At 37.0% G+C, this 15,535-nt stretch overlaps 1 protein-coding gene across 6 annotated transcripts in view; it reads left to right on the forward strand.

The window, feature by feature from the left end:
- The first annotated feature begins 452 nt into the window (after positions 1–452).
- Positions 453–15,535, forward strand: part of UGGT2 (UDP-glucose glycoprotein glucosyltransferase 2) — a 172,054-nt gene continuing 156,971 nt past the window's right edge. For 5 of the 6 annotated variants that reach the window (XR_010937087.1, XR_010937088.1, XR_010937089.1 and 2 more), the window contains exons 1-4: positions 453–693; positions 7,811–7,893; positions 12,427–12,557; positions 13,022–13,134. Coding sequence is in view for 2 of the 6 variants with exons in the window: in XM_067713891.1 (XP_067569992.1) it covers positions 542–693; positions 7,811–7,893; positions 12,427–12,557; positions 13,022–13,134 (479 nt within the window). In the remaining 4 variants the exon portion in view is untranslated. The remainder of the gene's footprint in view (positions 694–7,810; positions 7,894–12,426; positions 12,558–13,021; positions 13,135–15,535) is intronic. The other variant, XR_010937090.1, reaches the window with a different exon arrangement.

Genomic DNA, 15,535 nt, shown 5'->3' on the forward strand with positions numbered 1-15,535 from the left:
TGTAATTGGTGCGTGGTGTGGTCTCGGCATAGGACTTTTTAAAAGATCGACCAGGTGACTCGAATATACAATAAAATTTGAGACTCCCACGAGGTAGGTATTTGAACTTGATAGGCCTTTTTTCCGCCTGTGCAATGTGGATAACAACCACGCTGGTTCGTGCCTTCGCTTCCAGATTTTGCCATCTCCAGCCAGCCTTAGTTGGCCAAAATCCCACTTCAGTCTCCTGGCCGCGTGCCCCAGAGTCTCTGTCCGAGAACCGGAGGTCCCAGTTGTGGACCCGCCGGAGCATCAGCCACACTCCGCATTCCGGCGCCGCCCGCACCTACGTGGCTCAGGGCTCAGTCCTCTGCGGCTCAAGGGACTGCGCCAGAGCGCTCGGCGCATGCGCTCGGCCCAAGCCAGGCCCCGGTCCGAGTAACGGACTCGGGCTCCCTCCACCGGAAGTGGGCGGGCGCGCTGCGGGAGGAGCCGGGGGTAGCTTAGTAGCTGTGGGCTGTGGGCGCCGGGTCTGGGGGGATCGCGCTTCTTCCGCCGCGCCATGGCGAAGGCTGGCGACGTGATGCGGCTGCTCCTGGGCTCCACCGCACTCTGGCTCTCGCTGTTCGGCGCGCGGACCGCCTCCGCGTCCAAGGCGGTGACTGCCAACTTGGCCGCGAAGTGGCCGGAGACCCCGCTGCTGCTGGAGGCCAGGTGAGTGCGGGCCGGACCGTCTGCCGAGCCGGCGCGGAGGGAGGGTCCGGGGGGTCCGGAACGCACCGGCGTCCGGGACCCCGACGGCGCCTGGGACGCCGTCTCTTAGCCCGCCGGCAGTCAGCTTCTTGCACCGCCGCTGGTGCTTTGACCCCCAGAGCATCACCTCCTCCCCTGCTACCCTGTGCGTCGCACTCACTTGCAGTTTCTTTCCCCCGCCTTCGTACTTTGCCTCATCCACGGGTTTTAAAACTTTGTTTAATTCGTTTGGATTTTCTTAGCGTTTACGAAAGAGGAAAGGAAGAATGGGAGGTAGACTGTGGCGTTTAATGCAAGCTCTTCAATTGATGTAGGCAGTTCTTTTTAGGAACCGGTATTTGAAGCACCTGGTTTCAAGATGATAACATTATTCGGTCAGCTCCTAGGCTTCCTGTGGAGAAGACAGCTTCGCAAAGCCCTTACTTCTTTCTGAATCTCATTCACTGGGTTTAGTGCATAAGGTTTCATTTATTGTGGAGAAACAAAACTTGGAGCTATTGAATTTTGCTCTTAGTATTCCAGGAGTTAAACAAAATTTGAAAGTTTTCTTTTTTTAACCGGCATGAAGTTTTAATGCCGGTTGCATTTGTAGTTCACCAAAGCAACAGCTTTTGGTTCTAAAAAGAGTCTTTGTCGCCCTACGTGACATTACATGTGTAAGATATTGATACTAAAACAGATTTTTAAATTGAGCTATAATTGATGTAGCGTATTAGTTTCAGGTGTACAACATAATGATCTGATGCATTTATATGTTGTGAAATGATCACCCCGTAAGTCCAGTTAACGTCTGTCACCACACGTAGTTACACAAGTTTCTTTTCTTGTGATGAGAACTTTTAAGATCTTTCTTGGCAGCTTTGCAATCTACAGGACAGTATTAAAACTATAGTCATCATGCTGTACATTACATCCCCATGACCTATTTATTTTGTAGCAGAAAATTTGTACTGTTTGACCACCTTCACCCATTTCACCTGCATTCCTGCTTCTGGCACCCAATCTGTTCTCTGTATATGAGCTCATTTGTTTATTGTTTTTGCGTGTGTTTTAAGATTTCATAGGGTATTTGTTCTGTTATTTCACTGAGCAAAATGCCCTCAGGTCCGTCCGCGTTCTCACAAATAGCAGGATTTCCTTTCTTATGGCTGAATGATATTCGTGTGTGTACACCACATTTTTTGTATTCATTCATCATTCAGTGGATTCTTAGGTTGTTTCCATATCTTGGCCATTGTAAATAATGCTGCACTGAACATAGGAGTGCTTACATTTTTGCCAGTCATAGTGTTTTCACTTCCTTTGCATAAATACCCAGAAGTGGAATTGCTGGATCATGTGATAGTTGCTTTTAAAAATTTTTGACGAACCTCCATACTATTTTCCATAGTGGCTGCACCAGTTTACATTCCCCACAACAGTAAACAAGGGTTCCTTTTTCTCCACATCCTCTCCAACACTTGTTATCTCTTGTCTTTTTTTTTTTTTTTTTCTGTGTTACGTGGGCCTCTCACTGTTGTGGCCTCTCCTGTTGCGGAGCACAGCCTCCGGACGCACAGGCTCTGCGGCCATGGCTTACGGACCCAGCCGCTCCCCAGCATGTGGGATCTTCCCAGACCGGGGCACGAACTCATGTCCCCTGCATCGGCAGACGGACTCTCAACCACTGCGCCACCAGGGAAGCCCTATCTCTTGTCTTTTTGATAATAGCCCTATTCTAACAGGTGTGAGGTGATATCTCACTGTGGTTTTGATTTGCATATTTCTGATGATTAGTGATGTTGAGCACCTTTTCATGTACCTGTTAGCATTTGTATGTCTTCTTTAGAAAAATGTCTATTCAAATTCTGTCCAGTTTTTAATTGGATTGTTTGGTGTTTTTTTTTCCTATTGAGTTGTATGAGTTCTTTACGTATTTTGATTATTAACCCCTTATCAGATATATGATGTTCAGATATTTTCTCCCATTCAGTAGTTGCTTTTTCATCTTGTTAATGATTTCCTTTGCTGCGCAGAGGCTTTTTAGTTTGATATGGTCCCACTTGTTTATTTTTGCATTTGTTGTCTTTGGTTTTGGTGTGAAATACAAAAAAATCATTGCCAAGAGTGATGTCAAGGAGCTACTGCCTATGTTTTCTTCTAGGAGTTTTATGGTTTCAGGTCTTATGTTCAAGTCTTTAATCTATTTTGAGTTACTTGTGTATGGTGTAAGATAGTGGTCTAGTTTCATTCTTTTGCACACGGCTATCTGGTTTTCCCAAAAGCATTTTATTGAAGAGACTGTCCTTTCCCCGTTGTATATTCTTGGCTCCTTCATCATAAATTTCCCCATTGTATATTCTTGGCTCCTTCATCATAAATTAATTGACCATATATGCGTGGATTTGTTTCTGGGCTCTCTATTCTGTCCCATTGATCTATGTGTGCCAATACCATACTGTTTTCATTGTATAGCTTTGTAATATAGTTTGAAGTCAAGGAGCATTTAGCTCTAGCTTTTCTTAAGATTATTTTGAATTTGGGGGTCTTTGTGGTTCCATGCAAATTTTAGGATTGTTTGTTCTATATCTGTGAAAAATGGCATTGAAATTTTGATAGGGGTTGTGTTGACCCTGGATATTGCTTTGCATTGTATGGAGAACTTTAACAATATTCTTCCAATCCATGGACATAGAATATCTTTCCATTTATTTGTCTTGTCTTCATTTATTTGTGTTGTCTTCAATTTCTTTCATCATTGTCTTATAATTTTCAGTGTACAGGTCTTTCACTGCCTTGGTTAAATTTATTCCTAGGTATTTTTTTGATGCAATTGTAAACAGGATTGTTTTTTAAATTTCTCTTTCTGATAGTTCATTATTAGTGTATAGAAACCCAACAGGTTTTTGTATACTGTTTTGTATACTGAATTCATATATTCTCACAGTTTTTTTTGGCAGAGTCTTTAGGGTTTTCTATATATAATGTCATGTCATCTGAAAATAGTGACAGTTTGGTTTCTTCCTTTCTGATTTGGATGCCTTTAATTTCTTTTTCTTGCCTAACTGCTCTGGCTAAGACTTTAAGTACTAAACTGAACAAAAGTGGTGAGAGTGGGCATCCTTGTCTTTTTCCTGATCTTGTGCCTGACTATGATTTTACCTGTGGGCTTGTTGTATATGACCTTTATTATGTTGAGGTACATTTCCTTTATACCCACTTCGAGTTTTTACTCTTAATGGATGTTGAAATTTTTCAAATGCTTTTTGTTTTTGCATCTATTGAGCTGATCATATGATTTTTATCCTTAATTTGTTAATGTGGTGTTTCACATTTATTGATTTGTGGGTGTTGAACCATCCTTGCATCCCTGGAATAACTTGATTATGGTGTATGATCCTTTTAATGTATTACTGTATTCAGTTTGTTAATATTTTGTTGAGGATTTTTGCATTTATGTTCATCAGGAATATTGACCTGTAATTTTCTTGTGGTGTCCTTTTCTGGTTTTGGTATAAGGATGATGTTGGTCTTGTAAAACGAGTTTGGGAGTGTTCCTTCCTCTTCTCTTTTTGGAAGAGTGTGAGGATTGGTATTAATTCTACTTTAAATGTTTGGTAGAATTCACCAATGAAGCTGTCTGGTTCTGGACTTTTATTTGCTGGGAAGCTTTTGATTACTGATTCAATCTCCTTATTAGTAATAAATCTGTTGGATTTTTCTGTTTTATGGGTCAGTCTTGATACTTTGTATATTTCTAGGAGTTTATTAATTTCTTCTAGGCTGCCTAATTTGTTGATGTATAATTGTTCATAGTAGTCTCTTATGATCCATTGTACTTCTGTGGTATCAGATGTAATAAAACAGTTTTTATTAAATAAACTATTCTAGTTTAAAATATGTCCCCTTCCTCTACCTTTTCGCCAGTTTCTCCCATAGCTTGCATGGATCTGATCTCATACTCAGTTACAAATCAGTCTAACTTCTCCCAGTATTAGGCTGATAGTTGCAGTGTTTCAATTTCTGCTTGCCTCAGGAGTCTTAGAACTGGAACTCCTGTAGGATGCTCTTTAAGGCCCTTCACAATCTAGCCACACTCTGATGTACCAACCCCATTACTTTTAGTGGGTTGAATGGTGGCTCCCAAAAAGATATGTCCGTATCCTAACCCCTGGAACCTGTGAATGTTACCTTATTTGGAAAAAGTATCTTTGCTGATGTAATTGAGTTAAGGGTCTTGAGACAAGATTGTTATGGATCTGGATGGGTGCTAAATCCAATTTCCTTATGATAAAGAAGAGGAGAAGACACATACAAGGAGGAGGAGGACATATGAATAGAGACAGAGATTGGATTGGTGTAGCCACAAGCCAAGGAACACCTTAAGCCTCCAGAAGCTGGAAGAGGCAAGGAAAGGTTCTCCCCTAGAGCCCTTGGAGGGAGTGTAACCCTACCAATACCTTGATTTTGGACTTTTCCAGAACTGTGAGACAGTTTCTGTTGCTTTAAGTCACCAAATTTTTGGTAATTTATTACAGCAGCAATAGGAAACTAATGTGATTTTGTACCTTGAAGTGGGGATACTGCTGTAATACCTAAATACCTAAAAATGTAGAAATACCTGTTGAATCTGGAAGGAGCTGGAAGAGTTTTGAGAAACGTAGAAAAAGCCTAGATTGCCTTGAAGAGACTGTTGGCATAAATACGGACATTAAAGGCGATTCTGTTAAGGACTTAGAAGAAAGCGTGAAGCATGATAGGAAAAAGCTTCTGTCATCTTAGAGAATAATTACATGATTATGAATAAAATGTTGGTAGAAATATGAACATCAAAGGCACTTTTGGCAAGGGCTTAGAAGGAACTGAGGGATGTGTTACTGGAAATAAAGAAAGATGACCCTTGTTATATAGGCAGAAATCTAGCTGAATTAGATTCTACAGTTGTGTGGGAAGCAGAACATGTAAGCGATGAACTTGGATAGTTAAGCAAGGTGTTAAAGGATTTCCAAGCAAAGTGTCATCTGGCTTCTCCTTGTTGCTGTAAAATGCAAGAGGAAAGCGAGAAATTGAAAAAGGAACCGTTAAAGAAAAAGGAAGCAGCCTTTGGTAATTTGGGAGGCGCTCAGCCCATCCAGATTGCAAAGGCTGCTAAAATTAGGAAACTCGGTGTTGGGAATGCGTGCTCTGTAAAGAAGGCCAAGTGTGTGGCTGGATATCTTTTGTTGTATAGATTAGGTGTGCGACTTGTGGATCCACTCAGCTATCTCGGCAGATGCCAGGAATAAAGAGGGGCTCATCCAGGAGAAGGATCTGGGGAGGATCCTTGTGTAATGGCATGACCCTGGTGAGATACGTAGAAGAACCCCAAGGATTTTGATTGTTGCATCAATAGAAACACTGCCTGCTCGGATCAAAAGGGACAGAGACAGGATGAAATGAGAGAAGGCTGCCAGACTTCCAAAATTCTACAGGCAGGAAGTTGGCTGATAGAACTACATGGCTGCAAATGTGTGCTACACGTCAAGAAAAAGGGAGAATGACACTGAGGGCAAAGCCATGGCAGGCAGCACAGAGGGTGGAGCAATAAGCCACGGAGAGTTATGCTCAAGTCTTAAAAACCTAACAGAATCTTGTGCTGCAATTCGAACTTGCTTGGGATTGATGACTCCTCTACTCTCTACTTTCTCCCTTTTGGAATTGGAATATCTGTCTTTGGGATTTGGAACACCTATCTCACCACTGCATTTTGGAAGCATATAATTTTTTAGTTCTACAGATCCACGTGTGGAGAAGAATTTTGCCTCTGGATGGATCGTACAGGGCCTCACTCATACATAGTTTAGATAATTCACATGATGATATTTACTCATATGTATAAATTCTGCCATATGGAAGAAGTCTTTTACCTGTGAATGCACAATAAAAGAGCATGTCAGTAGTTGTTTGGTCAAGTCAGTTAGGGAATAAGTGTTGCGCTCTACTTTTCTCAAGGTTTTGTACCATCTCTGTCCTTTTCAGGTCACATCCCATTTAGTGTTCCCCATAGTTTCCTCTGCTTTTAGCCTATTTGTTTGTTTGTTTCAATGCCATTGAGTTGGACACCATTAATAGCAAGAGTTGCTTTGAAGTTGCTTATTGCTTTAAAATCCCTATGTCTGTCCTGTTTATGTTGATGAATTAATCAGTTTTTCTCCTTTTCACCTCCTTTTCCCCCTTTAGTGGCCATCTCAGACTCACAAGAATTTATCACTCTGCGTGTGTCTAGATGTCCTCAATACTTCCCGTTTATATTAAGCATCAGTTTAGGTTTACTGAGGCTAAAAAGAAAGATAAGGTGGGCAGTAACAAAGTCTGTACTGTCTGTTTGGTGGTTGTGTCTCTTCTGGTTTAAATAGTTAAATCTACTTGTTTTAGTTGTCTTGCACTTTGTTTCATACAGGACTGAATAATCTTTCACTTATTCCATTATTTCCAAAAGGCTTTATATTGCTTTGGCTATTTTTTTTATTACTTACACTCTGTGGATAAATGGAAGTTTCTTTGGGCTTCAAGACCAAAGACCTAATGCAATACACCAATTTTCTGTTAATTTTTTGATTAAGATATTTTCTGTTTTAAATAATAAAAATATTGTCTACACAAATATGTAGCTAAATGAAAATAATCGATAATATGACTTTTAAAAAATGTTTATAAAACCAGGTTTTGGTTGTGAAAAATAGGCAGTCTATTTTTTAACTTTTTACTTTTATATAACACTCTCTTTATTGCCGTTAAATTATACTTCTCAGTGGCATTTCACATGAAGACACAAAATAAATTATCCATTTTTTAGCTGTAGCTAATAAAGAGGAAAAGCCAAAAGTAATTCCTCATGTAGTCTTTTCCAGTCATGATTATATGCTTGTAGTTAAGAATGATACCTCAGGGAAGAATCATCAATTTGTTCTCTTTTTGCATTATAGTAAATGGAAATCAGTGACTTTTATTTGAGGAGGTTTTTGTTTTTACCAGAAGTTGTAATTTGGCTCTAAAATATAGTATTGAAACCATTTTTTATTTCCATCGATTAACTGATTACTTTTATTTTTTTTAATAGTGAATTTATGGCAGAAGAAAGTAATGAAAAATTTTGGCAGTTTTTGGAAACTGTACAAGAATTAGCAATTTATAAACAAACAGGTAGGTGATGTACATATTTCAACTTTCAAGATATGTATCAATATTTATGTGCCTATATTAGATATGTTTATTTTTTTTTGTTGTTTATTGTTTTTAATGGTAAAGTTTAAGTGTAAATGCTTAACTGGGTTAGTAAGTCTGAATATTAAATTTGAAAAAATGTTTTACTGGAAACTATTCCAAGCATCCATTTCCAAAAATATAAGGCTCTAATACTTTGTTATACAAAAACTCATATGATTAGCAGTGTTTGGATATTTCATTATAATCAAGCAGGAATAGAAATTGTTGAATTATGGTTTTCTTTTTACCTAGATTTCTTTGAAATAGTATTAGTTTTGCATCTAGTAATACTAAAATTTTTTTGCCAGAATACGTTTACTCCTGAACTCTTAGAGAGATTTTTAATACTTGCTCTTATTGAGTTAGGTAACCTGTGTGCTTTCATTTCATTATTTAGAAAATGGACTTAGTTATTCCTACTTTTTTTAATATATATGAGAGTATATATCTATGCATACATACATATATTCTTAGAATGAACTAATGTTTATTAATGTGTTTCTTAAGGAAGATCAGATGCTGAAATTAGGTTTTCACGGCAGAGGCTAAAAGGTTAATTGCTAATTATTATAAAGAAAGGTTAAAGGAAAAGGTTAGTTTCCTATCTCTACAGAGAATAGAATAAATGATATTAACATGGAATCTCTCAAGAGGCGATTCTTTAGCCTTTTAACTTAGAGAAAACTTCTTACTACGGTGATTAAATAGTTTATGATTTTATTCCTCAGTGTAAATGTAAGATGAACAATGGTTTTGAATGTTTTAAGTGTTCATTTACTAGAGCCTCTTTGGCTTAAGTGGCTTTGAAGTTCAACAGTTTTATGATTTTATGAGATAGGTTTAAGATAAAGGGAGCAGACATGACTTTAATGATATTTTAAACTGAAATATTTCTAAAAACAAGTAATTTGCTCTTTGAAAAAACTTTTACTAAAAAGCTTCATTATTCATTAATCATGATTTGAGTCACGAGAGACAGTATGCACTGCTTTAGATACTGAGAATACAAAGATGAATAAATGTGATCTGTGTTCTCCAGACCTTATAATATGATAGAGACAACAGAACAGCTACATGTATTATTAGGTGATCAGAACTTTAATGGGGAGGGATAGGTATAACCCGGACGTGCGTTAAGAGGCACCCGTCAGTATTTCAGAGAGAGCAGGACAGCCTTTTCAGTGGTGAATGCTGGAGTGGAGTTTTGCATGATAGGATTTAACGAGGTCGTAGGGAAAGGAGACGGGCAGAAGACACCACAGGAATAGATTACGTGGAGAAACTGTGACCACTTAGGAGTCTACTTGGAAAGCAATGGGTGATTGTTGTTCGTTGGTTTTGTATTTGTCCTGGTGATTTTACTTTTGGTATTTGAGGTAAAAATAAGCTAGATTAATATGTCAGGTTTTCATGAGAGTTAAAAGATCCAACACCAGATTTCCTGGCTCTCACCTAAAATCCTGACTGTACCTTTCCCAAACCTGTTGTTCTCAGTACATGCTTTATGGCCTTATTTGGTGCCATTTTCATTGCAGAAGCAATCTTGAAAATTACTCTTATAAATTTTGAACCCTTTAAGTTCAAATTTGTCAGCATATTTTATACCTAAATAAAACAGCATGTCTGGACAAACTGGTGGCAGATCATCAACAAGTTGGAATATAAGCTCAGGAGTACCTGAACTCTACTTTAAGCATAGGAGGTGTATGTGTTTCAGGGTTGAACCTAAAATGAAGTGTATTAAATAAGAACTACTAACACAAAACTATAATTCTGTTGAACCTGTTCATAATGGTGAGAGCCAAATGCATATTGCTGCCTCAATGCTGACCTTGTTAGGTGTAGGAAGAAACGGTATATATGAGGAATTAAATATGACACAAGCTATCAGATTTTACTGAATTTGTTTTCAAGGCATTATCCTAGAGAAAACATTTAGAATCCTTAGTTACTTGTAATTTTCTAGGTTGTTGAATCTCCATGAGACCCTCTAAATTCTCTCCACTGAAAAATAATTTCAGTGATGTCCTTGCCTAAAAAAATTGTAAAAGTTGAACATTAACTCTTTGAATTCAGGTGCTAGTTTTCCTGCCATTTCGTGAGGACAGTTTACATTATGGGCCAGCATATTCAGACCTTTTAAACATTGAATTGCCTGTTTTTAAATCATTTTGTATGGGTCTGCCACAGAGTTATATATTTATTGATGTCTCAAGATTCGAGTGGCATGATATTAGCTAACCTTTGTAGTTTTGTGTGGTGAATCAGAAATATCAAGCAAGGTTTATCTGACTCCAGAGCCCCTATTTATTTCCCCTTCTCCATGTTCTCAGCATATTAAAATCTCATTCTCAAAGTCCTTCAAGATTTTAATGGTTTCTACACAAGTAAAGTTGCTCGTATATTTTAATGGAAAGATTTTTAGAAAATGCTATGACATTTCTAACTCAGTCACTTATAATTGAGAACCAGGTTTGGGGTAGGAAGATTGCCATCTGGACGTGTCACATTTGAAATGCTTGTGGAATATCCAAGTGAGGATATCCAGTAAGCTGATGTAAGTGAGAGATTTAGGTGAAAAAAAAAAAAATCCAAGCTAAAAGGTAGAATTTGGGGGTTATCAACATCAAGAAGGTAATTGCAGTTATAGGGAAAAGAGATAGAATGAGAAGAAAATAAAGAACACCAGTATTTAAGAGATAACCAGAGGAATAACCTGCAATAGAGACTAGGGAGCACCAGTGGAGGTGGGTGAAAACCTAGAAAGTGTGATGTCATGAAAGCCAGGGGAATATTAAGTGCTACGTGATAGACATTATCAAATACTAAAGAAGAACCAAGTAATATAAATACTAAGATTTAACAAAAGAAAAATTAGTGGTGACTTTGAGAGCACTTTTACTGGTATAGTAATAAAAACTACAGTAGGTTGAGGAAGTAGAGGTAACTATTGTTACGTCTTTAAGATTGACTGTAGAGCAAATAAGGTGAATCAGTACGTGATTCATCATGTACTGCTGCCGCTTTTTTTTTTTTTTAAAGATGAGAGTGATTTATGTATATTAAATGCCAATAGGTAAAAAAACAAGTGAAAGGTGAAAGAAATCGAAAGGGCAAAATCATTATCAGCAGGTTAGTTGGTAAGCATGGATTTAGTTATTTTTAAACATTAGCTAAAATAGTCCAGTGCATCCATGATTATCTTGCAAGTTAAGCCTAAAAATACATAGGCTTACTTTCTGTAACCCCTGAATCCTATATCCATGACTACATTAGAGACAACCTTAACAGTGACCTTGACAAATCTTGGTGTCTGTGGTCAGGCACGACTCACATTTGTTTCTGTTGACCCTCTTCTCTGTTTTCATGTAAAACCAATGTCCTTTTGACTGATGTAGTCTTTGTTTTTGTTATATTATTGCATTAATTTTGACTGTTTTGTTGACCCTACTATAGCTATTATGTCTTTTTTAAGATCCATTTTTAAGGTAACATCTCTTCTGTAATGGCTTTTGTGTTGCTTTTACTATTGAAGGCAAGTCTTGCCTTACTTTTTGATTCTTGGGGGGAAACTCACCATAACTTCCTGAGAAAATCACCTACAGTTTGTTAAAGTAGAAGTGAATGAGCACACCTACTCTCATATGATGACTCTTTGAAATTACTGGATTAGGAAAGTATTATTGGCCTAGAATGAAGAGGTCTATTCACTTCTTAAATATTAATTCCAGAAATGCATTAGATGCCTGTTTTGTGTGCCAAGAGTGGAAAGGCATAATTGAAAGGCTAGAAAAGATTCTCACCTTAACAGTTTATAGCTTAATGGGAAGGACAGCATTAAACAAATAATTATACAGATAATTTTTAATTACTGTGTGAGAATTGATCTAGGGATGGTATAGAGTCCTTTGCTATTCTTAGTCTCCTCTTAAATTGTAAGTAGGGCCTATATCTTATCTATGTATTATAACTCTACAACCTTGGAGTGAATTGGTCTATGTTGGCATCTTCCAAATAGATTTATTTATTTATTTATTTATTTTGCGATACGCGGGCCTCTCACTGTTGTGGCCTCTCCCGTTGCGGAGCACAGGCTCCGGACGCACAGCCTCAGTGGCCATGGCTCACGGGCCCAGCCGCTCCACGGCATGTGGGATCTTCCCAGACCGGGGCACGAACCCGTGTCCCCTGCATCGGCAGGCGGACTCTCAACCACTGCGCCACCAGGGAAGCCCCCAAATAGATTTTAATGGCAAGATTATTTTCATCTGGACTTGTATTGATTGCCTGGACTTCACTGGAAGATAAAAATGAATAATAAACTGGAGATCTTGATTTTCCCTTTTGCTCTAACATCTTCTATTCCAAACTTAAAATATGACATCAATTTAATTAGCTATACAGTGAGAGATGTGCCAATTTGTTGAATACAAAATACTAACATCCTTTTCTTTTGAATTCTTTTTGTAGAATCAGATTATTCTTACTACAACTTAATCCTGAGGAAAGCTGGACAGTTTTTAGACAATTTACATATCAATCTCTTAAAGTTTGCTTTCTCTATAAGGGCATACTCTCCAACTATTCAGATGTTTCAACAGGTATGTAAAAATACCCAAACTATATTTGACAAAGAAGCATGCTAGCAATGTACATACATGTATCTTAATGTGAATATCTTTAGCTAAAAATCTCCAAACTTGTAATACCTGGTTCCATAGCCTATCATCGATTATATTTTCATTGTTACCATTGTTTATAGTATAATTGAGTATTTTAGGTAATTTTGTAGTTATTTGGGATAAGGCAGTTACGAAGACTAATCACCAGTGAAGTGAACTGTAGTGACAATTTTAACTTAATGGGATGTTTTCAACAATTTCAAAGCATGTTTTCCTCCTGTACAGTTGATTTTGCTAAAATGTTTTATTCTATGTATTTTTACTTTAATTAGAGCAATAACTTAATAGTTGGTAAGCTATTTTAATCAAAATAATGTGTAAGTTTTAAAAATGATATTGTAATTATCAACTACTGTAGCTAAGTGTAATCTTTGAAATCTTAGATTGCAGCTGACGAGCCTCCACCAGATGGCTGTGATGCATTTGTGGTTATCCACGAGAAACACACGTGTAAAGTTAATGAGATTAAAAAGCTGTTGAAGAAGGCTACTTCAAGGTAAATTAATGATCGGCCATAGTGAAAGAAGTGGTTTATAAAAAGAGATGAGGGGTGAAATAGAAACTTCTTATAATAAAAGATTTTAATATTCCAAGACATTGTATATTAAAGAATGTGCTCTCAATATATCTAAATCCTTCTCTAAAGTATATAAGTACTTTCAATATTCTATCTTGATTAGCTTTTGATTTTAGAATACCAAAATACCGTAAAATATATGAGAGATGTATTTTATGTAACGTAAGTTGTTTTTGCAAATACAGGCAGACCTCAGAGATATTGTGGGTTCACTTCCAGACCACCTCAATAAAGTGAATACTGCAATAATTGACACACATGTTTTGGCATCCCAGTGCATATAAAAGTTATGTCTACACTACACAGTAGTCTGTTGAGTGCCCAACAGCATTATGTCTAAAAAAATGTATACCTTAATTTTAAAATACTTTATTGCTAAAAACTGCTAACCAGCATCTGAGCCTTCAGTGAGTCAATCTTTTTGCTGGTGGAGAGTGTGAAATATTGCAAGAATTACAAAAATGTGACACAGAGACAGGAAGTGAGCAGATGCTGTTGGAAAAATGGTGACCATAGACTTGCTGGACACCATTGCCAAAAATCTTCAATGTGTTAAAAATGAAATATCTGTGAAGCACAGTAAAGCAAAGCACAATAAAGTGAGGTATGCCTGTAAACATACAAAGCTGTGGATTTATCTAAGCTATATCTCTTTAAATAGAAACTGAATGTATACCTTGGGAGTAAAAAATTAATAACAAAAACAGTAGTGTAGAATTGCTTTTTTATAATGCATTATTCAAAACCTTTTTCCTCTTCCAAGTATTTAATACAAATGAATATGAGAAGTAGGAAGGAGATTATTAATTTAGTAGTGATTTTTACAGAGTAATGCCTGCCAGTATATGTTTTACTGCCTGATTGTTTATACTTTAAGAAGTATTAAAGTTGTTTCTCTAATTTTGAAAGAGTTCTTTATATATTAAACAGTAACTTCTTTTATTTGTCGGAAACTTTTTCTAATATTTATTTATATTAATTTTAATATAGAGAAGCTTTTATTTTTATGTAGCCGAATTTGTCCTTTATGTATGTATGTTTTTATACTTACACAGTTTTTCCCGAACCTGAGTGAGAGATTTTACTAATATTTCCCAGTAGCTTTCTTAAAGTTTTTGTTTTACCTTGAACTTTTAAACTATCTATAGTTTATTTTCTTAGGAAGGCAAGGATCCAGTCAGATCTTTTTCCCCTCAGGTGGCTAGTCAGTTATTATATTCATTATATTTATATTATGGTCTATTTTATGACTTTGTTCTATACTGTTATGTTTCTTGTAACAGTACCATGTTGTTAGTATTTATTGCTTTACGATTTATTCCAGTACCGCACAGGACAGTTTCCTCTTCATGGCTGCTTTTTTATCCTCCAGAATTTCTTAGCTCTTTGCGCTTGTTGATGCTTTCAAACTAACATTAGAGTCCTTTTTCTCCTACCAAATTGCCTCCCGAAAAAGCCTTGGTTGGGTTTTAATTAGAATTATATTAAACCTATTAGTTAATTTTAAAAGAATTTAAATGTTTATTATGTCGAATCTCTCAACAGATAACATAGTACGTTTTCTGTTCATTCCTTCTTTTAAAACTTTAACGTTTTATAATTTACTGTGTTTTTAAAATCAGAAATAACTTGTTTTATCAGTTGTTTTGCATCTATTAAGATTAATTCGAAGTTTTTCTCTTTGGACGTACTGTGTGTTATGGTAATATATTTTAAACTATTACACCTTTTCATTTCTAGGGAGAACTATTTGTTAATGGTGTGGGATTATCTTAATTTTTGTTGAAGTAAGATTGCTTGTATCTTTTTTAAGATTCATTTTTCTACTTTAATGAGATTAGCTATTATTTAAACTATTTATGCCATTTTTTAATGTTATTCTAGCTTCATATAGTGAATTAGGCAGCCATGTCATTCTGTAAGAATTGGTGTAGCATAGCAATTACCTATTTCTCTAAAGCATTAATAGACTATGAAATTGTCAGCCCTAATGTGTTTTTCTTTTCCTAGTGCATTTTTTAAAGTTAACTTTGGTAACTTTATTTTTTAATTTAATTTTATTTATTTATTTATTTTTGGCTGCATTGGGTGTTCGTTGCTGTGCACAGGCTTTCTGTACTTGCGGTGAGTGGGGGCTACTCTTCGTTGCCGTGCGGTGGCTTCTCTTGTTGCGGAGCACGGGCTCTAGGCATGCAGCCTTCAGTAGTTGTGGCACGTGGGCTCAGTAGTTGTGGCTTGCAGGCTCTAGAGCACAGGCTCAGTAGTTGTGGCACACGGGCTTAGTTGCTTCGCGGCATTTGTGATCTTCCCGGACCAGGGA

This window comes from Pseudorca crassidens, chromosome 18 (genome assembly GCF_039906515.1).
Source record: "Pseudorca crassidens isolate mPseCra1 chromosome 18, mPseCra1.hap1, whole genome shotgun sequence".
Lineage (NCBI taxonomy): Eukaryota > Metazoa > Chordata > Mammalia > Artiodactyla > Delphinidae > Pseudorca > Pseudorca crassidens.